The following is a 22707-nucleotide window of genomic DNA, read 5'->3' on the forward strand; positions in this document are numbered from 1 at the left end:
TCAAAGCATGAATATTGGTTGCCAAATTGAGAGAATCTATAATAGCCTAGGAGATAAGCCACTTGGTATGCCTCAAGGGATTATCTAGATTATGATGCCCTATGAGAACACCTGTGAACTATTATCTAGATAATATAAATTGAGAAGAGAAAACCCATCCTGAAATGAGCAGCACTATTTCATGGGCTGGGTTTCTGGAACTGAATAAAAAGTGAAAAGCTAGCTGAGCCCAAGTATTCAAAATTCTCTGCTTCTTGACATGGACACATATGACTAGATGCCTCTTGGGCCTGCCTTCATAACATCTTTACCCTGATGGGAGGATCCCCAAAAACTTTGACCTCCAAACCTTTCCTTAAGATGCCTTTGTATGGTACTTTGTTGCAGAAAAAAGACAGATATCTTATACAGAAAGTGACACCCATTAGAAGAGGAATGGTCCATCAGGAGCTGTAAATTTATGCCAGCATTTCTGTCTTCTAATATTTTGGAATGACATTTTTTGCCTGCGAGGAAGTTTCTGAAGTCTCAAATTTGTTCAGTTTCAGCATATCTGAGATCTAAGTGTACTTAAATAGCCATGTTAATAAATATTCCTACAACTTCCTACTATGTTCATGTATTGATCATTTTTTTTCCTAAAATGTACTATCCATTGTCATGTTTCTCAGAACTGACACACGTATTTTCCAAATTTTAGGCCGTATAAATTAATGAAGTCTGCTCATTATTTTTGTTTGTCAGCCTCCTCCTGAGACTGACATTTTAATTTTTACTCCATGAAACATTCTGAGATCTGATTCTAGTTATAAGTCTAGATAAACCACGCTGTAGTGGGAATAGGATATGAGGAGAACTGACCTTGTAGTTATTTAGTCTTTTAAGAACATCAGAAATATTACCATGTTTTGAAAATAGATTGTCCCAGATCTTCCAGTTGGGCCTACATTGTCAGAAAGGTGCTTTTATGTGAAAGAATAAAAGAGGCAACATCAGAGTCTGGCGATGTGAGAAATACTCAAGCAAGCACTGTGGCTTTAAAAATGAAAGTAGCACATGGACAAAGGAAACTCAGTGATCTCCAGAAGCCTGGAAAAGGACAATAATACTTTGCCCCAGAGTCTCTCAGGAGGAACATAGACTTGGTTGACACCTCATGTTAGCTCAGTCAATCCAGTTTACTATTTGATCTCCAGACATGTAAAAGCCCAAATGTTGTATATGTGCTTCAGCAGTAATTTGGAACTAACACAGGTATTTTAGACAGACAATTGCAGGCATGTGCTCTGATTGATCAAATTCAGATCACCCTACTCAGTGAGATGGGTCTCTGGAAAGGTGGGTCTCTGGGAAAGAAAATGTCTTTGGGTTTTCCAAGATAAAATAAGTTACATCCAATTGTAAGTTCCTTGCAGGATGCTTAGATGTTTAGATGCTTAGTTTAGATTTAGATGCTTAAAAACTGTTATTCTATGCATTAAACTGAATATTAAATATTAGTAGCACACAATGCATTAAAGCTCCATGATATATTGAGCTATAGATGCAGGAGGTAGAATGTTATACTTTATGTTTTTCTCTTGACTAAAAATAAAATTCTAATAAATCTTAATTAATATTCTTAGTTTGCACTCATTTTTTCCTTATGTCTAAAATTATTATGCATATATAATTTATATGTAAATCATATGTACAGAATGCATTATAACATCATACATGTACAAACTAAACATATCCTAATGACAAAACAAGAGGCAGTTAACACAGATTGTTTCTAGGTTAATATTTGATTGGAAAGATTTTATTAGACATTTCTTATAAGGGTATATTGACTGTCTAAAATAATGGATTTTCTTATTATTCATCTGCTAGGCAAATACTACACTGGATTGTACTCCTAGCTCTACACATCGCCTTGCTGATGGCTCAGTTGGTCCCTCTGTGTGTTGTTCTTACTGTTTTAGTTACCACAATTAACAACAGAATCAATCAGGACATTTGGCTTTATAATTGAATGTTTTACCACTCTATATATTACTAAGGAAAACATTTCAAATTGAAAATGGAAACGAACAAAATATATTAAATGCATGTGTGGAAGTCTCATGAAGAAATCTATTATTACTTGAACATGATAGCCATGCTTAAAATTCTAGCCTCCCAGGAGTCTAGGACAGAAGCATCACATTTCAGAATTCTTTTTTTTCCCTTTTATTTTATTTTATTTTATTTTACAATACCATTCAGTTCTACATATCAGCCACGGATTCCCTTGTTCTCCCCCCTCCTGCCCCCCTCCCCTTCCCCCCACCCCACCCCCCATTCCTACCTCCTCCAGGGCAAAGCCTCCCCCGAGGACTGAGATCAACCTGGTAGACTCAGTCCAGGCAGGTCCAGTACCCTCCTCCCAGACTGAGCCAAGCGTCCCTGCATAAGCCCCAGGTTTCAGACAGCCAGCTCATGCATTGAGCACAGGACCTGGTCCCACTGCCTGGATCAGAATTCTTAACCTACACACTGACATTAAGAGACTTAGCAAGGAAGGCAACTTAGCAAGACCTGTCTCAAAAAAAAAAATAGTGGTTTATTTGAGGACTTGGACAACAAAAAGTTAAGTTACTCCAAGTATTGCAGTTGCCAGGAGATACTTTGAACTTACTCCTGCTATCTATTATTTTATATCTATTGATAAAATGCCCCAATATTACCCTACTCACAGCCCCTGGTAATCAATTTTCTATTTCTCTTCAACATCTTCACATTCACATGCAGGTGAAGGGACCTAGTGTTGGCATTGGGCTAGAGCTGATCACTTCCTGTTAACTTGCTAGCATCCTTTTTTTGTAATTCCCACATGGAGGAAATCCCAGTGTTCTCTGGAACTCTTTCTGGGGATTGGTCCCTTCAAATCTAGTGTTCTCAGTTTTAAATAACATTAAAGTTTCTAATAAATATGATCTAAACTGTACAGAATTCACTAGGACACTTATCTTTATTCTGCACATATATGTCATATTTTAAAATCATTGTATTACTGAAATACAGTTAGAAATTTTCTAGAAAATTACTGAAGTTCTTGCATGTAAACATGCCATTGTGAAATCTGTGAGAAGTGACAAAAACAGGAATGTCTCATTATGATATTTTATTATGAGTGACTGTAAGAGAGAAAAAAATCAACAACCACATACAAGCTTACAAAAGAAAATGTTTAAAATATTCTCTGTATTATTGTGACAAAAACAACCCCAAACTTGTTTTTTGTTGTTGATTTTTACAGGATAAAGGGAGAAAGGCTCCTTAAGTATGCCAATTAATCTTCCTAGTAGATGACAGGGACAGATATTATGCATTTATGGCTTGAATGATGTTCACTAATTTTGATCTAGAGTTCTGAAAGTGAAAATACATTAGCACCATAACATGCATCTTTAAAGCCCTCCCAAATATTTGAAAGTTCACCAGCAATAACAGAAGAAAAGCACCTTTAAAAGCATTGGTATCTATGATGAAGACACTTGTGAACTGAAAGCACTCCTTCAAACTCCTACACTGCAGTCTACTTTTCTATTTTACCAACATTCTACACGTAACCGATAAAATTCATAAGTTTTGTCAAGTTATACATAATGGTGTAGTCTTCTAGAACTCAGAATTTATCTGTCTGACCACTTGAGGTAGTTAGAATAGGGAGGTCATTTCTAATTTCACCTTTGCCTGTTTAGAAAAGAAAGATATTCTTTTGCTGGTGAGTGTGACCGTTGTTCTGCAGGTGGGCTAGAGTCCAAAGAATGTAACACAGTGTTATCATAAAAGTGTTGACATTTATTTATTATAGCACCATTGAGACATTTTGAAGTTGGAATTGGTAGAAAAAAATAAAACAAAAGCATTTGAACTGTACTGGGTGGATGGAAGGGCAAAAAAGATTGTATTCTTTTTTTGTCAAATTATACTTTTTTTCCAAAAATTTGGAAATAAATAACTGGAATTTAGTAGGTCACTTGCACTGATTGACAAGATTATAACAAAAAAAAAAACACATGGATGCGGATTTTGTTTTGCTGGGGTTTCAGATAGAGTTTGGCTTATAAAAAGCAAACAGGGCCAATGTCCACACCAAATTCTTGATCGGGACCACCGATGTCATAGGGTGCGATATCTATGATGGGTAGTCTCAGGGCCTTGCGTGTTCGATATTCAAAGACTGTTTTGCTCCATTCCCCGGTGTGTTTCTATTCAAGAGAGAAAAATTTTGTAAGAAAAGAGCCATGACATTATATTTACATAGCTAGTCTACTTAACTGATCATGTTGGAAAACTGTCTTCTGCTCTGAGGTGCACATGGAACCTTCTAGACATATGGGAACTTCTGTATTTGAAGCTTTAAATCTCTTGGTTGATAAATAAAAGTATTAGTCAAAGCCTGGTAAGACTCAATAGTTAAGCCAGAAGGGGGATTACCATAGCCTAACCCATTCTCAAGCCTGGTTCTGATTGTTGCTTCCATATTATAGTTGCTTTAGTAAGAAGTGGGTGAGTCACTCACAATGGGAGTGGCTAGTGTTAGAAGTGAGTTCTCCTTTTAATAAATTATGAGAAAAAAAGAATAGATTTTAAGACAGACTTTACAACTTTATATTTTTAAAAGCATAGTAATGTCTGATAGACCTTATATAAAAAATATTATGTATAATATACAGTAAATATCCCAGTTATTAGAGTTTTATGAGTTTAAATTTCAATCATTTTCATTTCAACTTTTTCCATCTAGAAGTTAGGGTATATTCAATTTTTGCAATGTCTAACATTTTCTAGAACAAATAGGCAGATGTTAAGTAATTCATGCCACTAGACAGCTTCTGTCTCCCTTATTGTTTCTGTTTCCTCTTGACAGAATAGTTTGGATGATTAAGCAACAAATTCTGACAATATTTGCCATCCTGCTTTCAAAGACATTGTTACTTACAGCACAGCCATCCTCCAGAACTGTGTAAGTGAATTTGCTGTTTCCTTCAGCCTTGAATTCCCCTTCGTTGGAGCCCATCAGCTTTAGAGACTTCTTGACATTGCCACTGGCCTGATCCATGTAGGCAATACTGTTCTTGCAGTGGTATGTAATGTTCTGGGAGGCCCTGCTGGAGAGGAGCCTGAGGTATGCCAGCTGTACATCAAGAACATCTTCAGGAAGATCAGGATTGCCATAGCTGAACTGTAACAAGACAAAAGAATATATCAAAGGTCATGACTGCAGCCCCAAGGCAAAGAATTCATGCAATATTAGCACATATATTGCACTGTAAGTTCTTCATATATGTTATATAATTATATTTTAGTGTATGTAGAAGTAAATGCCTTAGCAAATAAAGAAAGGGTTTATACTCAACTGATCTGGTACAATTTAGTCTTTTATAGGAGTAATAGTTTTCTAAACAAACAAGTGTTTGTGGTGTTCTACTTAGTAACCATAAAGAAGTAAAAGGAAAAATAAAATGTCAGGTACTTAGACATACCCTGATTTAAAAGGTATATCTTTTCTTACCTGAAATCCACCATTCATAGATTCTCCAAACCAAACATGTTTCTTTTCAGCAGCAGAGTCTGTCCACCAGTTCTTCCGTGGAACAGTCATAGGGCTGGCATTTATACATGTTTCCCCAGTTTCCATGTTACAGAACACTTTGATAGCATCCATCTTGCAACCTTGGTTAGGATCAACCCAATATTCTCCTGAAAAGTCACCAAAACAGATAATGGGAATTGGTTATAAAATTCAGAAGTGGAGCCTAGGCCAGAAGATTTGCTTGTTTATTTGGTTGAGAGTATTGAGTGCTAATGCATTTGTAATTTATATATATATATATATATATATATATATATATATATATATCACAACTGGTTGATATTTCTGAAGTGATAAGATAGTAAGAACTATGTAAGCACTAAAATTAAAAATAGTATTGTCATTGACTGATATATAGATTGGTGTGTTGTACTTGTCTAAATCTCACTTTTGTTTTAAAGATACCATTCTAGTCCAGATTTACAGCACCATAGTTTAACTTAACTGATACTTACTTCCTATGTTAAGTAATGCCCAAAGGTTACTCTGAGCAAAAGCAGTGATCTATGTCAAGATATTTAAAAGATACTTCAAAAATTGAAAATAATAGACCAATTTTATATTGATTATAATAAATATATTTAGTAATAAAAATAAAATTAGACATCCAATAGTAGATAGAAGACAGAAATAGTTTAAGGAAAAAAATTGAAATTTAATCATTATTTCATTAAAATGAATTATAATAAATATATAATAACACAATCAAAATAATAAAATTATGCATATCTAACTATGGGAAGATAATGATACATGTCATTTGATCATTTAAATAATTTTTGTTTTGATATTTAGAAATATTTGTACTAAATTTTTTGTGAAACTGTCCTTAAAATTTCTTATATTTGAAATATTTTTCAGTTATTTATGTTATACTTCAAATAGACCTTCAAATGTTGTTTTTCCCCTTTACTATCAAGTGTTTTAAACTTAATTAACAATGTTTAAATAGTATAATGGCTTTAAAATATTTTCTATCAGAAAAATTTTCTTGGCCAAATTCTAATAGAGGCAGATTTCTCTGTAAGCCTACAGCCACAAGTGATAAAGACTCAAACATACCACTCTTGAGTTCTGGGTGGCAGAATTTCAGGTCTCTGCAATTCCGAGCAGGGTTTTTACGAGAACCATCAGGACTAATGAGACTCTCTATTTGTCCATTTACAGATTTGAGTGAAGACATAATCTCCTCGGTGTTGATCTTGAAATCCATTGGTTCATCACCATAATATGGTGAAAATCCACCAGACTTTTCACCTCCACCTCCAAGGGCAGCAGCGCCTCCACCACAGCAAGGACCAGGTGCACCAGGAGGTCCAGGGGGGCCTGGCTGCCCAGGGTGGCCTGGCGAGCCCTAGGTGAGTAAAAATACGCACATTGAAGTGTTTTTCTTGGATCTCCATTGAAGGACTATGCCATTTGTCTAGGAAAATGGATTGTAAGCAATCCACATATGTTCCCATAATTACTTTAATTTAAAAAACTGTAGATGATTTTGTAGTCTCTTATAGCAAATGTAATTCATTACCAACAAATACATTATTTTATTATGTAAGAATAAACAGGATTGAGCACAAACTTCATCATTTCTCCTATATGAAGATGTAAGCAAACAGCCCAGAAGGCACAATTCAAATACTGCCATGAGAAAGAATAAAACAGGGACTTTATCTTCTGGATCAAATTCCCCATTACCATTGTATCTTTGTGCATTCAACTTAATTGGTTTTTCATTTGTCACATGTATATTTGTCAAAACAATGATTTGTTACTACATTTGCCCCAAAGCTGTGGAGTATGAAGGCACTAGCCGTGACTTTATCAGTAGCAAGACAGGAATTGTAAAAGTTGTTTAATAGTAAAATGTCTACAAAAATAAAATTATTTCTGTGAGTTCTTTGGTGTGAGATCATCATGGCATAGTTTATTTGGTTAGTTGAATAGATGTCATTATATCAACATATCACTCATCCAACTATAATTTTTTTCTCTAAGTTGCTGTGGCATAAAAAGTCTTAATGTAATCAAGACTGTGTTGAATTAACCCTCGTTTTTTACAGTGAGTGATTACACTGTACTCAACTGACTACCTAAGTTTAAAAGCAAGGTTGTGTTTGAGAAACAATGGACTACAACAAGTTAAATCATGTGTATGTGAGCAGCGTTTACCTCAGATCCTCTTTCACCTCTGTTGCCTCGAGGTCCTGGCGGTCCAATGGGACCAGGATGCCCACTCGTCCCATCTTTTCCAGGAGGCCCATGTGGTCCAACTGGTCCCTTAAGAAATGAACACGGTGTTATGATGCTAGAATATATTCCTGCAGTGTAAGCATTGCGAAATGTGCACCTTCTGATATACTTCTATGACACTTACTCTGGGACCTGCAGGTCCAGGACTACCAACTGCACCCTGGTGACCGGCAGCACCCTGGAAAGCAAGGAAAGATAAAATCCAGTGAAGATCTCCCACGGCTTAGGGAAGGGACTGTTAAAGATCAGTCTAGAATGCAATGGTCATGATGAACTAAACTTCTCCCTTTCACTTCATTTTTTTTCCATGCCAAACCATTATTTTCAATAAGCTCTTGAGTTTGCATCTCATCTCTTGTAGTTTATAAGTTCAGAGGTGGTAAGTGTTCTCGTCTGAGTGTCTCTCACCAATCATGCAGTGAAGGAGTGCTTGTGAAAGCGGATGCACTTACAGGAGAACCTGGGGGACCTGGATTGCCGGGGAATCCTCGGTGTCCTTTGATGCCATTGGAACCACGCTCACCGGTTTCACCCTTGTCACCTCGTGGACCTTGGGGACCCTATAGAAATATATTTCAAATTAGGGTCATTAGTACACAGACATATTGAGAATAAAATTGAATTCATAATAAGCCTATTATAATTTACAGAATTCTATTAGCTTTATAATAATAAATCTGTTATATTATATAGCATCCTGCTAGATTGTTGTAATAAATGTATCATATTCTATAGAATCCCATTAGCGAGAAATCCCCACCCAGAGATACTTCACAAATAACAAAGGTTATTTCAGTTTCAAGTTTGGATTGGTAATTGCAGTCCTCATCACTGATGTCTGTATGATTAGCTGCATGGAACTTGGAGTTTAGAAGCTGAACTGCTTTCTGTATCATCAAATTTAAGTTTGTATTTTCTCCACAGTTGTGTGTCTGTCATCCTAACCATTTTCTAGACACTTCAAAAAGCATCAGCATGTTTCTTACACTCTAACATGAGTTTAAGAACACAACAGCACTCAATACTTACAGGAGCACCCCGAGCTCCAGCAGGTCCTGGAGCACCAGAAGGACCAGCAGGCCCCTAGGAGGCAAACACACAGGTGAGCGCCTGCATGGGGACTGAGCACAGTCACTCACTCAACTCCATCTAAAAAGTTGAGTGTAGGAAGGACAGGATGATCTGAGAGGACTAAGTGAGGGGAAACATGATTAAGATATATTGTATAAAAAGTTAACTAAAAAATGTAATTTAATTAAAAAATTAAATACAATGAACAGTTCTGAAATTTCACAAAAAAGAAAATAGTTCTCCTGGCTTCATTGTGGTTTGGTAATAGTACACATACTACTATTGGAAGCTAAGATTGCTCTGTCCTTCAAAATCTGTCCCTTCCTCCATCTTTACAAAGGAGTCTAAACAAAAGAAGCAGGAAAAGAGTTCTGTTAATTCTGACTGCATTCCTGCAGCAAAGAGACAGACACCCCGATTCATACTGACAGAAATCCACACAGACAGATCAGGATGTGCACGGTGACATCCTATCAGACCCCATTCTCCTTCTGAGGGCACAGATGTAGAGAAAGAGTGCGTCAGAACTCACAGTTTCGCCTCTGTCTCCGCTTTTCCCAGATGGACCCACGGGACCAGGTGGGCCTGGATGACCAGGAGCGCCCGGGGCACCAGGAGAACCGTTTTCACCCCGATCACCCTGGAACACATTCACAGATCTCACGTAACTATGACGGCCATCGGATTTAATTATGTTTGTCTGCCATACATGGGCTTGTTATACCTTGCCACCGGGAGATCCATCTCTTCCTGGCTGACCGTCTGATCCAGGGTTTCCCTGGTTAAAGGGGGAAGAGGAGACAGACGACTTGAAATTATCCAAATACTATGCAAGCCTTTTATTCTTTTTAAAGATGATGTCTAATTAGTATCCACAGTATTAGATACCACTATGACATTTTTGAACAAAGAATATTTTAGTAAATTTTCCTTCCTTCCCTCTTATGTCCTATCCTCTTGCTGCCCCTGTCTCCCAGTGGGAGCAAAAGGTTGTTTTTTCGTGACAAGAAATTCCATATATTACAACGTGGTTTAGCTCTTTGAAGAATTATAATTCTTTGGCAGACATGTAGGATGTCTATTTTCTTAAAATTTCACAAAATAATGTGAGGAGAATAATAATGGAAAAAACAACCTTAAAATGGTATTTATGGTACAGCTAACAAATAAGTTTGAGAAATGCAGATCTATAATTATGATGGAAATCTAAAGCTAAAATTTACTTAACATTCCCACATTAAATACAGCTCTCAAAAATCACATAGCACCCTGTTAAAATGTATTTTGTTAATGTAAATATTAACTGAAAAATTAAGTGTAATTATCAATGAATAAAGAACATTTTATACAAAATTATATGTTGTAATTTTCTTTATTAACCCATTTCCTAAATCAGTTAAGCAGCTGCATTTTCCTCATTAATAAATTTTTGGGGAAATATTGGTCATAGGCTTTTATGCTATCCTAACTTACAACAGGATGATTATCAGAGAGGCTACATGGACCCACATCTATATTTTCACAGACATTAGGGGTTCTTTAACTAATACTTGAATTTCAGACTGCAGAGATGGTTCAGTGGCTAGAGGGACTTGCGACTAAATCTGATGACTGGAGTTCAGTCCAGGGGAGCTACATGTGCACACACACACACACACAAACACAACCAAGTAAATATAATTGAAAAAGGAAGTAGATCAAACAATTTTGAATTTTAGCTAACTGGTTGAACACATTCTCTGAATTGCTACTTACATCCCTCCCAGGTTCACCAGCTGTACCAGGTTGACCAGGAAGACCTTGGGGTCCAGGAGGACCTCGTTCCCCATTATGGCCACTGGTTCCCGGTTTTCCACTTTCACCCTGTGTAAAAATAAATAAGACATTTCACTTTAAGACACCAACTAGTAGGGTGTTACAAGATTTATTTATTTTGGAGGGGGGAAATGTGTTTTATTCAATTTCTATTGATGTTCAGCTTTCTTGAAACCATGTCCTTCATAGGGGAAAAATTGGGAGAGCAAGCTTTTTGGGTTTTTCTAACTGCACAGTGATTTAGAATGGCAAAAAGCTCTTTTAAAAAATTTGATTGTGAGGAACAAAAACTTATGAGTAGAGCAATAGAAATAATAATGACACCATCATCTTGGTGACCATGGAAATCAGGATTTATTAGAATCTTGCTAGATATGCTAATTCCTATCAAATTTCCTGCTATTATTTTTCTGACATATTTTGAAAATTATGCATGAAGTGTCACATTATGAAATCTGATACAAATGGAACTGTGTTAGCTTATTTGCTGAATGCACATTTCAGATACCAAGCACTGTAATGTTATGGTAATGTCAATGAAAGAAAACCAAGAGTGCAAAATGACTTGAAGGGATGAGTAATTGACATCAATTAAAGCCTCATGTATTTATGAGCTGAAACAGTTTCTCCCTTCATAGTTATAGTGAATAAATTAAAGAATGCTCACAAGTTTCCTAACAGTGGTGTTTGAAAATGCAAGATTGTTTTTCTGTGATCTTGGCTTGTCTGTGTGTATATATTCAAGGCTTGTTTATGACTTGCTTTGCCTATATATTTCAGAATGATTTAATAAAAGTTTTCTTTTTGCAAGTCTAGAAGTGTCAAGAAGGTCTGCTCTTTCATATTCACCAGAAACCATCTTATATCTGATACAATGAGCAAATCTCTGCCTCCAGGAAGGGAAACAAGAATCCGGTGCAGGGTCACTACACTTACCTTGATACCTTGAGGCCCAGGGCTGCCCCTGGGACCTGGCATGCCTGGTGGTCCAGCAAGACCTCGAGCTCCAGTAAGTCCTGCAATTCCAAGTGGGCCTGGGGATCCCTGTTGCAATAAATAAGGAAGACTAAGCTCAGTTCTACACAGTTATATTTCCCTTATCAAATCTGTTATCAAAATATATGGTCAATCAACAGAACAACAGAGACACTCACAGGAGGTCCCTGAGCACCAGGTGGTCCCTTCTCTCCAGGTTGGCCAGCATCACCTTTTGGTCCAGCTACTCCAGGGTTGCCAGGAGCACCACTGTTACCAGCAGGACCTGGAGGACCGTCCTTGCCAGGAGCACCGCTAGGCCCTGGAGGGCCCGGGTTACCCTGCGAATAATTGAAATTTAAATATGCACATTAATAGTTTTTGCTTTGTTTTATTTTTGTCCTTGCCTTTTACTTATTTTCAATTTCATGTGGGATTTGGCAGATGCATATCAAAATACCACTTCCTCATTCTAGATATACGAAGTCTTTCTCCAAGATATATTGAAAAAAGGCTGGAAAGTACTTTACTCACATTGTTACCAGGAGGACCAGGAAGACCACGCCCACCAGGAAAGCCAGCAGCACCCTGTGAAATGGAAACACTTTCATTAGTGCAACACTGAAACATGAATCTGTGCACACACAAATGTGAAGATAAGGAATGGGCCAGGACCTGAATTCCATCTTAAGGTTATTTATGGTTTGCCCCCTCTGCTTCAAATTCACACACTGCTGTCATTGACTGACTTTCACTTTCTCTCCGAGGCTCTAGTGTCATTAGGTGGTCTTTAAGTAGATTGGACTCAATAAATCTTTTCAGTAATGATTCATAGAGTGATAGTTAAGAGGATCAGTACTCACAGGACCACCAGGACTGCCACGTTCACCCTTGACACCCTGAGGACCAGGAGGACCCTAAACACAAAAGGGAAGAAGGGCATATTAAGCAGAGCCCTGAAATAAAAATATGACAAAAGCATTAAGCATTAGGTGACTAGCAATGTTCCCCTGAAGAGATTAAAATAGCTCACATCTGATCATAGCTAGACTACTGAATCCAAAATCCAAATTAAGGACTATATTCCTATAGAGATTATATTCTCCCATAACACAAAAATCTTACATGGAATGTTAAATTATTAATAAACCAAAATGTTTTATGGGATTGTTTATCAATAAGACTTACAGCGGGTCCAGAACCTCCAGCGGGCCCTGCAGGTCCAGGAGCGCCTCCTTCACCCTTCTCTCCAGGGGCACCTCTTTCTCCTTTAGCACCCGGTTCGCCATTCTGTCCCTGCACAGAGCAACAGCCACAGCCTGTGAGCCGACTTCCTTCACAATGCACTTCTTTAGAACATGGAAACATGTTTAAAACTGGGAAGATGTTGCCATCAAATAGGAATAGGAGGCTCTCTGAAGACATGCCAAAGCAAAATCAGTCAAAATATTGTGAGAGAAAAAGAGGAAGAGGAGGAGGAAACAAGAATAAGAAGAAGGAAGAGGTAGAGGAAGAAGAGGAAGAAGAAGACATGATTTGCCATTAGGGAGAAAGTTTTTCCAAGGGCTGTAAATTTGAAAGTGAGCATCATGATGCTGCATTGCCTCCTTGTCAAAGCATTAAGGAGGATTGGTGTTTAATCTGCCTAAAACTTAAACATTGAAAATTAATTAAACATCAACTTAAAAACTGGTAAAGTAACTTCAAAGGGTAAAGAGGCTGAAGAAAGACCAGAACCAGAGTAACTTGTATATGCTAGTGTTCAGCACAATGGTAAAATGGGTATTGTGACATTCATGCTTAGACATCCATACTTACAGGAGCACCAGGGAAGCCCGCAGGTCCTGGAGGCCCATGTTCACCTCTCTCACCCTGAAGGGAAAGATAGTGTTAGTTCACAGTGAAGATCTTCCCCACACAGATCATGCAGTGTCTTCTGTATCATCTCGTCTTCCTTTCATGGGAAATGTGCTAATGCAGCAAACACAGTTTAACCTAAAAGCCTTTTTTACTTCTCATCAAAATTAGAAAGGAACACCGGAACTCTTGATTTCTTCTGTCTCCGGACTGTGGTGCAACTTGAAAGGAATATGTCTTCAAAGTGTTCAAATATGAATACATTTAATTATATAACTTCTAAATATAAAGTATTTAAAATATGGCAAAAGGTTAAGACATCAATTAATATATTGATTAAACAAAAGCATGGGCTGTAGCTTTGAGTTTCAACCCTTTTTAAAGGCAAAGGATCTTTTTATTTGGAAGACGCTTCTTCAAAGTTTAAGAAATGATCATTTAGAAATATATAGTATTTTTCAATTTATGTACTTTCCCCAGAGTTATTCAGGAAATTAAGTATCTTAAAATATCCTCATGCGGATTTTAAAATTTTTAAATATTTTCTTGCATCGCCTGTATTTTAAAGATAGAGCCAAGCATGAGGTAGAGTACCAGGGGCAAAGCTACTAAAACAAGACAATGACCTGTGTGGGGTTAAGAGTATGTTGAAAATGCCTTTAACACTTACCGGGCCACCTCGAGGTCCAGCTATACCCGGAAGTCCAGGGGCACCACCTTCACCCTGAGAAAAGGTCAAATGATGCTGTCATTGTTCTGTATCTACTAAAGCAAAGGTTGACTTTTGTTTCCGAAAGTGTCATTACCTTATCTCCAGGCTGACCAGCTGGGCCAGGGGGGCCAATAGGACCAGTAGGACCCTGCAGAAAGATAGGTTTTAGCTTGAGAGAAATGAACATCATTTCTTGTATTAATCAGAGTATAGAGACACTCATCTACTAAAGTGGAAAGGTTTTTGTTCTCTCCTAGCTCAAATGATACCTTCATTGCTATGTGTGAATATGAGAGAGCCTAGTAAATTCAATATTCTGTGAGTATGATCATAGAAGGTAATTTAATTCAGTGAGTTCACTGATTCATTCTTTTTTTAACCTTTATTAGAGAAGATAAATAAAAAGTGATGTAAGATTGTATAATATCTTTTAAAAACTATTTCTTAACAATATTAATTGCTTTGGATTTTGTTGACTCATTATGATAGTCATTCCTGGCTTTTGATTTTTATATTATTAAGGATTCTCTTCATCCTTATGGCACTGTAGAACTATCAGGGAGTGATAGATACAAACTAAGAATTTAAAAAGTCAAGTGATTAGTGTCTTTTTAATGTCCAGAATGTGGTAACATGGTTTCATTTAATGAGAGTAGTTTTTTGAAACAGTGGAAGCTGAAGTAGGGTATACCACACATTGCATATTATCAAGACTCATTTCTCAGAAATATGAATACTCACCCTTGGCCCATCCTTTCCTGGAGCTCCATCAGCTCCTGCACCCCCTGGTTCACCCTGCCAAACAAAAGCCAGTGTCATCCACCCAGTGAAAGTCGAACAAGAAGGGAAGCCCTCAGGATTTGCTGGCATTAAAGTTGGTAGTTGGATTAATAATTGCTGTAGGACTCTATGTCAAATTTCACTTAAAATAAAATAGCAATAATTTTGAAATTAGTTTCTAGCAATGTAGCTTTCCTTTAATCTACAAAGTCTGGTTTTTGTTTTTTTGTTTTTTGGGGGATTTTTTGGTGTTTTTTTTTTTTTTTTTTTTTTTTTTTTAGAATCAAGATAAAACAATCAGTACCTTTTCACCCTTTGGACCAGGACTCCCAGGACCTCCTCTCTCTCCAGGCATCCCTTGTAGACCAGGAGAACCAGAAGTACCAGGGGGACCAGGGGGACCAGCAGGGCCCTGCAATGAAAAGATCAATGGCAGATGACAAGAAAGCAACAGAAGTTTATCTTCTAAAGTCCAGGGCAATCAGAAACTACATTTACCTTTCCTCCCTCGGGGCCAGGGGGTCCAGCTCCTCCTCTAAGACCAGGGGCCCCTGCATTTCCAGGGGGTCCACGTTCTCCAGGGGCACCGGAGTCACCCTATCAATGAAAATGTAACATCCACATCAGAAACACATTATTAGAAAAGAAAACCACTGTAAATTATGTAATTTTGATTGTCTACTAAGTTTTTTAACTTATACTTATTAATAGTTTTGAAATTCTTATGAGTATAAAACCTTGATTAGTTGTCTGAGAACAGGGATCTTTAGCAAGTGTAAAACAATGAAATGTGTATGTGTTCTGGTTAAGTTAAAAGTGTCTTTGAAATAATTACTGTTATTATTCATAGAGGTAAAGTTTACATTTCTTCCAGCAGGACAATCTCTGTAGGAAACCCACATATTAGCAGCATTTCTTCTTGAGTGGCTGAGGCTGTGGTGCTTACTAATGTTAGAGAAACAGAGTGTGCCAATGGAGGAAGAAGTGCAACGCATTGGAAATGCATGCAGTGCGCTTTCGTGGATTTACCTTCAAAGCAAAGAACCTTTTGGTTCAATGTACTAAAAGAAAACAAAAGTGTTCCCCTAATCAGTTGCTCCATAACATAGTTAAAAAGTTAACATAGAAATTACCTTGCCACCAGGAGCTCCAGGTGCACCAGCTTCACCCTTTGGACCCTAGAAGATCAGCATTATGTATGGTAAGCATTTGCCAGTATCCTTTGCACAAGTAATAAGCAACATCGATATCTGCTGTGTCTGTATGTTGTACAGTTGTTTAAATTTCAAAGCTATGCACTTTAATTAGCTCTGTTGTTTTATAGAAAAGTTTAAACTGTATGAATGACATTATAAGTAACTAATCTTTGTTTTGTTGTTGCTTCTGAGACAGGGTCTCATGTAACTCAAACTCACTGTGTAGCCAAGGACAACCTTGAACTTCTGATAATCCTATATACCTCACCAAAGGAAATGGACAGACAGGTAGGTGTATACTCTGCTAGCGATCTAACGGAGGGTTTCACACATGCAAGCAAGCCATTCTTTCAATTGATCTACACCATTAAAACTCAGGGTATACGAAGTTAATAATAGATCAATGCTTTTGATTTTTTATGTAGTTGCTAACTTTTAAAAAATAAAGTGCAACTTACTGGTTCACCTGGCTTTCCATTTTCTCCTGGAGGACCACTGGTACCAGGTATTCCCTGCAAATGAACAGTAACATCGTGTGATCACTTCAAACATGGCTTTGTGAAAGCTTCTCACAAGTAATCATATTTTTGAAGGTAGTACATGACACGATTTTCATATTTTTAAGGTATAGAATGTTTGCCCTATTTAAACTAATGGCAGATAGAGCATGATTGTGCCTTACAAACCTGTGCTCATACCTGTATTTTTGTTTCTGTATATACAGATGGATTGATGAATAAGGGAAGATGAATTTAGCTACATTGACTTTTTATTGTGATAGAAAGCATATAGAATTGTAGAAGCTCAGTTCATGTTTAATAGCTTTACATGTACATTCTAGAATAGTCAAAGAAGAAACTACTATTAACATTTTGTTTCCGGTGAACATGTAGCATGGTAACAAAAATTTTGAAGTATGTGGCACAAAAATAGGTACGAAATGAAATTGTGGAATTGTCTGTGAAAAGCCAATAACATTCAAAGAATAAGCTCTTACTTGTAATCCTTGTGGACCAGGGGGTCCGGACTCTCCCTTGTCACCAGATGGTCCCTATATTGAGAAACACAATGATATACTCCATTGTAAAACCGTCCTTTCCTGGTTAGTATACAGTTCACATCTCCACAGGTGCTTACTTTAAGGGTTAAGAATATGAAGATTAGAGAAAACTTGGGCTATAGAAGATACTCAAGCCAAGGTAGTACAACAGACAGTTAATGTCAGCATTTAACTCAAAAACAAAATAAGGAAGCATAGTTACTGTTTGGTGAAATATTATAAAACAGTGCAGTGATAGCATAATTTCTGAAGGCTTGCCCTGCTCTATTTCCACTCTACCTCTATCCTCAGTTATATAAGTACTTACAGTAGGGCCTGGGGGACCCTGAGGTCCAGTTTCACCATTCTTTCCAGCAGGACCCTACAACAATGACAGTTAGGGAAGCAGAATTAATACATGAAGCCAGTTCTGAGACTGGAGATGACTAAATTGCTTAGCTAACCAGAAAAAGACAAAAGAAAGCCACATACTGGAAGGCCGGGTCCTCCAGGGCCACCCCGTTCTCCATTCTTGCCAGGAGCACCCTAAAGAAAAGGGCAAGTGTTTACATAAAAAAACCTAATCAAAGTCTAAACCCCATTTTTTGATCCTCCTACACATGCAAAGTTACATACACACACACACACACACACACACACACACACACACACACACACACACACACACAGGGTAAATTATACGTTTGTCTCTGACATGCTACTACTCAACGTCACATATTCTTCCAAGTTTGAGGAAGACACTAAGTCTTGGGCATCTTTGCATTTTCATATAGAATGAAAGGCCATCTGTCAAGTATTTATTGGAGAAAGTAATGGTAGCACTTACATCATTTCCTTTAGGACCAGGGAAACCCATAACACCAGGCTGACCCCGGGGGCCAGATGGGCCAGGCGGACCAGAGCGGCCAACTTCTCCTTGACTTCCCTAGTAAGAAAAACAATTGCCTTAGTCAGAGTTTGATGAACACATAATCTAAGTATAAATACACATACACATATTCAAATCTAGCCAAAGGATGCATTCCCCCTTTTTTTTTTACTGGGCTAATTAAAAGGCACATCATAATTGTACATACGGGAGGTCCTGGTTTCCCATCATTGCCTGGTCCTCCTGGGCTGCCGGGCACACCCTAAATGAAAAATATAAAAGTCAGGTGACTTAAAATTAAAAAATACAACATATTCAACTTGAACAATTTTGAGATTTTCATGCTTAGATGTAGCCTTGTAAATGTACTCCCTATTTTCTGTTAAAAAAATTCATCTTAGTCAAATATTGAATTTTCCTTTTTTTCTTCATCTGTCTTAACCCATGTTTTCTTAAAGGAATTTGGTTTGTTTAGTTTGAGCCTTCTGAAAGGTATTGTCTGGTTGGAGTTGGTTTTGATCTGTCATCATTTGCTTTGTCTCTCTTCTTACCACATTACGTCATTCAAACAATTATGTCTCCTTACCCTCAGTCCTGGGCCTCCTGGGGCTCCATCTCGTCCAGGCTCTCCAGGCGTTCCTCGGGGCCCTGCAGGACCTGGGCCACCACGCTCCCCAGCAGGACCCTAAGTTGTAAGATAACAAATCTTAGATATTTTTTATTGATTTAGACGATGACACACTTAATCAGTGACTAGTGGAGTTATTTGACTTCTCAAGGAGAGTTGTTCCTATTGCTGAGTTCTGCTCTTTAAGATCATGTGGTTTATCCTGGAATGTCATGTTGGGGAAAAAAACGTTGAGGGAGCTGTGAGGAATATCCCATGATTGTAACAAACATTATTAATTGGACTTAGATATATGTGTATGGTGTATGTATGTTTAAAGTTAAGCATCATTAATGGTTAGAAGTTACTTTAGAGATTTCACTGCACTTCCACGGGCTTTCTCTGGTTCTTACGGTGACATTGGAATTAGTGATTCTCACTCAGGACAGTTGAAGTAACTTCACTCATCACAAAGCCCAGCAAGTAATGAGACAGGGACTAGAGTCACGAGGAGATGATTTGTGCTTTGTTATTCTGATACATCCTCTCCTGGTATTTATCTTTCCATTAATGGGATAATGTGTAGAAGAAATAGCTATTTATACTAATGGCATTTAAGAACTGAAGTGTTTACCTTTTCTCCTGGGATGCCATTTGGCCCTGCAGGTCCTCGGAAGCCAGGAGCACCCTGGAAACAATGACAGTTAAATATTTCAGTCTAAAAGATTAGAACTTGTTCAAAATTCATGGGTAGCAAAACAGATTTTCTTATGTTACAAAGTTCTTTAAGCAGGAGCTAGGTATTGATTTAGTGGTAGAGCATTGCCCACCAAGTACAGGTCATGGGGTCACTTCCCAGAACTGAAAAAATAAAACTAAAGAAGACAAAACCAAAACTCTGAGACCATGAAAAAGACCAACATACAGAACAACTAATCAACCAAATGCACAGACGAAACAGAAATAAGCAAACTGAAACTCTCCAGGGCTTTAAGTTTAAATTGAGTACTCAAAGAAAAACAATTTACAGAAGGGTGTGTGTGTACACCTTTAATCCCCACACTTGTGATGCAGAGTTGGGAGAAATTCTAAATTTGAGGTCAGTCTGTAGCGAAACACTGTGTAAAAGCAATTCACTATTACAGGATTTGTTATCTTTTAAACCGTTGTGATGGTTTGTACCTCTAATCCAAGTACTAGGGGAAGTTGAAGCAGGAGGATTGCCATGAGTTTGAGACTAGCTTGGGCTACAGAGTAAGGTCCAAGCTAACCTAATCTATAAATAAGAGCCTGTCTCAACAAGGTGGAGCAGGTAATTATGGAAGCCTACCCTTTCTCCAGCAGCTCCTGGAAGTCCATTTGCACCAGGTTCCCCAGGGGATCCATCTTTGCCGTCTTCACCCTTAGGTCCTGGGATTCCTGGGGAACCAGCTTCTCCCTAAAAACGTAAAGAATTGCGGTGAAATTTAGTAGAGAAACCTTCACCTATTATTTTCTCATTGCACAGTAGTTTTCTAAGTAGCCCAGGATGTTGATGCAGTACTGACCCGTTCACCACGGGCTCCCGGCTCTCCCTTGGCACCGTTCTTGCCGGGTTCACCCTAAAATGGAAGAAAATCTCGATGTAAAAACAAAGAGGTTTTGACTAACAAAATCATAACCAGCCAGATGTTACACAGCTAGAGGCAGAGCCATATAAACTCAGCTGAGACGGAGCAAAAGGACTATCAATATTTTGTTGTGAGAGCTAAGTATGAACTTCAGGCATTGAAGGAGAGGCGAACTTACTGAAGGACCTCGCTGGCCGGGTATACCATTAGTCCCAGCTGGTCCAGGGGGACCCCTAGCTCCCATTAGTCCAGGAGCTCCAGGAATGCCAGCAGGACCCTAAGAACAACACAAACACCAACATTAGCCACGAACGGACCTTCTTTTCTACCTTCAGACTTAAAGACATAAATCTGTGTGGGATGAGTGGAGGGTGGCGCAGCTTACCATTTCACCTTTGCCGCCAGGACTGCCATTGTTTCCAGGAGGGCCCTAGTCACACAAGGGAACAGAGCAGATTAGCAGGAATGCCAATAGCTTGCATGTATTTGGAGCTCTTTGTTTAGGGAATTTATTTATGTACTGTCGAGAATCTGTCATTTCTCTAACAGTAGCACAACATATGAAAGTAGGAAAACTAATTATGAATTGTCAGAGATAATGTGTACTTGGTTTAAATTATTAAATAATACACGAATAAGAGAAGTTTTCTGCTTTGTTTATTTTCTGGTTGGTGGTTAGTGCAGGCAACTTGCCTAGCATCGGATAATTAACCTATCCATTCTCTACTTTGTACTATGTTAATGTAAAATTCATGAATTCCAGAATGCGCAAACTCCCATTTCCAATACTGATTGAATTATGATAGAGCAAGAAACTACACTTTTTCAAGGAATCTATTTTGATTGCTAGCAATGTTGAAGCATGCTTCGAAGAAGTAAGCCTAGCAGCTTGGCTCCTCTCAGGCCTTATCTGCTACTTACAGGAGGGCCTTGAGCACCAGCATGTCCTTGTGGTCCAGGTTCCCCTCTTTGTCCTGGAGATCCATTTGAGCCAGGGGACCCTGCGGGTCCAACTTCACCCTAAAGAGTCAAATCCCAACATGTCAGTTTTCCTTTCCACGTCTAATAACTTAGTTTACCCTTCAGTTCTGCATTTCCCTAAAGCTATAGTACTGTGGTTAAATATAATAAAATAAAGGATCATCAATCATAAAGACAAGACAAATGTAGCTTTGGGCTTGCCCATGATCTAGTTGTTTCCCAGAAAGGACCTGGGAAAAGGCAGAAGTCATCAGAATAAATATCAGAATGGTAGAATATTAATGATTATATTTGTGTATATGTATGTATATACATATGAATCAAGATTATATATACATATATTAGAATTAAGAATAGGGCATTAAAGTTCTCTATAGATGAAAATATAGATTTGATTATCTTACAAGTCAACTTTGAGAAGTAATCCAAAGCATTTTTGTCTATAAGATATTTATACATTCTTCTAAAGAACTACATGCTTACCTTAGCACCAGGGGATCCAGGGAATCCTGCAGTTCCGGGAGGACCAGGGGGACCCTATAAACAATGTACAATCTGCATGTAATAAAATTGGCTAGACTGAACACCTAGAATAACAATCAAATGAAGCCTCCTAGGAAATGATACGTGAATAATCTAAAATACAAAAGACACCATATGAATGAAAGAGCGTTTGCCATCCACATGAGTATTCTATAGAGGAACATTGTGTAAGATAAGAAGAGGGTTAAATCTGAGGTGAGAACATCTGTATTCCTTTCCACTTTTCCATATATCCTGTGACTGTGCAGGATACTTACTCCTGAGCTTTTATATCTTATTTACCACATAGAGGTAGTATCACCATCTATTTTGCATGTCTCTTCATTGGTATATCCAATATTGGATATTAAACACAAGTGCATGTTAAATACATGTCAGCAAGTGACTGGGAATAATGGTCATGGCTAGAATGGAGGCATAGTTTATTGGATCAGTATCAATTTGAATGATATCTTGATGGATACTATGGAGTACTAGATCTACAAATTGTTTCCATTTTTAAGGTTTAAAACAGTCATCAAGAGGCAATATGGGTTTGTTATGTAATAATATGATAATGAATATATAATCCATAAGCTCTAAGTACTTTGGAACAATGCAGGTTTAGATGCAAAGTTACTCACTGGCTGGCCATCACTGCCCCGAGCACCATCATTGCCTCGAGCACCCTAAAAAGAGAAGTTTGTCTCAATTACTTTCTTATTCATGAAAGGTTAATAACCAGTAATGCCTGACTACAATTCAAGATCAGATGAACTA

General features: G+C 37.9%; 1 protein-coding gene across 1 annotated transcript in view; it reads right to left on the minus strand.

Moving 5' to 3' along the window:
* Window positions 1-3804: 3804 nt before the first annotated feature.
* Col3a1 (collagen type III alpha 1 chain) overlaps window positions 3805-22707 on the minus strand; it is a 93432-nt gene continuing 74529 nt past the window's right edge. The window contains exons 19-56 of the mRNA XM_006974839.3: window positions 22572-22616; window positions 21889-21942; window positions 21346-21444; window positions 20810-20854; window positions 20603-20701; window positions 20362-20415; window positions 20145-20252; window positions 19449-19502; window positions 18794-18892; window positions 18416-18469; window positions 18166-18264; window positions 17811-17864; window positions 17647-17700; window positions 17277-17330; window positions 16738-16791; window positions 16217-16261; window positions 15582-15680; window positions 15388-15495; window positions 15045-15098; window positions 14398-14451; window positions 14262-14315; window positions 13553-13606; window positions 12923-13030; window positions 12598-12651; window positions 12269-12322; window positions 11914-12075; window positions 11696-11803; window positions 10700-10807; window positions 9669-9722; window positions 9477-9584; window positions 8903-8956; window positions 8326-8433; window positions 7998-8051; window positions 7793-7900; window positions 6686-6977; window positions 5543-5730; window positions 4970-5212; window positions 3805-4235 (exon numbers count right to left, since the gene is read on the minus strand). Coding sequence (XP_006974901.1) covers window positions 4089-4235; window positions 4970-5212; window positions 5543-5730; window positions 6686-6977; window positions 7793-7900; window positions 7998-8051; window positions 8326-8433; window positions 8903-8956; window positions 9477-9584; window positions 9669-9722; window positions 10700-10807; window positions 11696-11803; window positions 11914-12075; window positions 12269-12322; window positions 12598-12651; window positions 12923-13030; window positions 13553-13606; window positions 14262-14315; window positions 14398-14451; window positions 15045-15098; window positions 15388-15495; window positions 15582-15680; window positions 16217-16261; window positions 16738-16791; window positions 17277-17330; window positions 17647-17700; window positions 17811-17864; window positions 18166-18264; window positions 18416-18469; window positions 18794-18892; window positions 19449-19502; window positions 20145-20252; window positions 20362-20415; window positions 20603-20701; window positions 20810-20854; window positions 21346-21444; window positions 21889-21942; window positions 22572-22616 — 3444 coding nt within the window. The 3' untranslated portion in view covers window positions 3805-4088. The remainder of the gene's footprint in view (window positions 4236-4969; window positions 5213-5542; window positions 5731-6685; window positions 6978-7792; window positions 7901-7997; window positions 8052-8325; window positions 8434-8902; window positions 8957-9476; window positions 9585-9668; window positions 9723-10699; window positions 10808-11695; window positions 11804-11913; window positions 12076-12268; window positions 12323-12597; window positions 12652-12922; window positions 13031-13552; window positions 13607-14261; window positions 14316-14397; window positions 14452-15044; window positions 15099-15387; window positions 15496-15581; window positions 15681-16216; window positions 16262-16737; window positions 16792-17276; window positions 17331-17646; window positions 17701-17810; window positions 17865-18165; window positions 18265-18415; window positions 18470-18793; window positions 18893-19448; window positions 19503-20144; window positions 20253-20361; window positions 20416-20602; window positions 20702-20809; window positions 20855-21345; window positions 21445-21888; window positions 21943-22571; window positions 22617-22707) is intronic.

This window comes from Peromyscus maniculatus, chromosome 13 (genome assembly GCF_049852395.1).
Source record: "Peromyscus maniculatus bairdii isolate BWxNUB_F1_BW_parent chromosome 13, HU_Pman_BW_mat_3.1, whole genome shotgun sequence".
Classification (NCBI taxonomy): domain Eukaryota; kingdom Metazoa; phylum Chordata; class Mammalia; order Rodentia; family Cricetidae; genus Peromyscus; species Peromyscus maniculatus.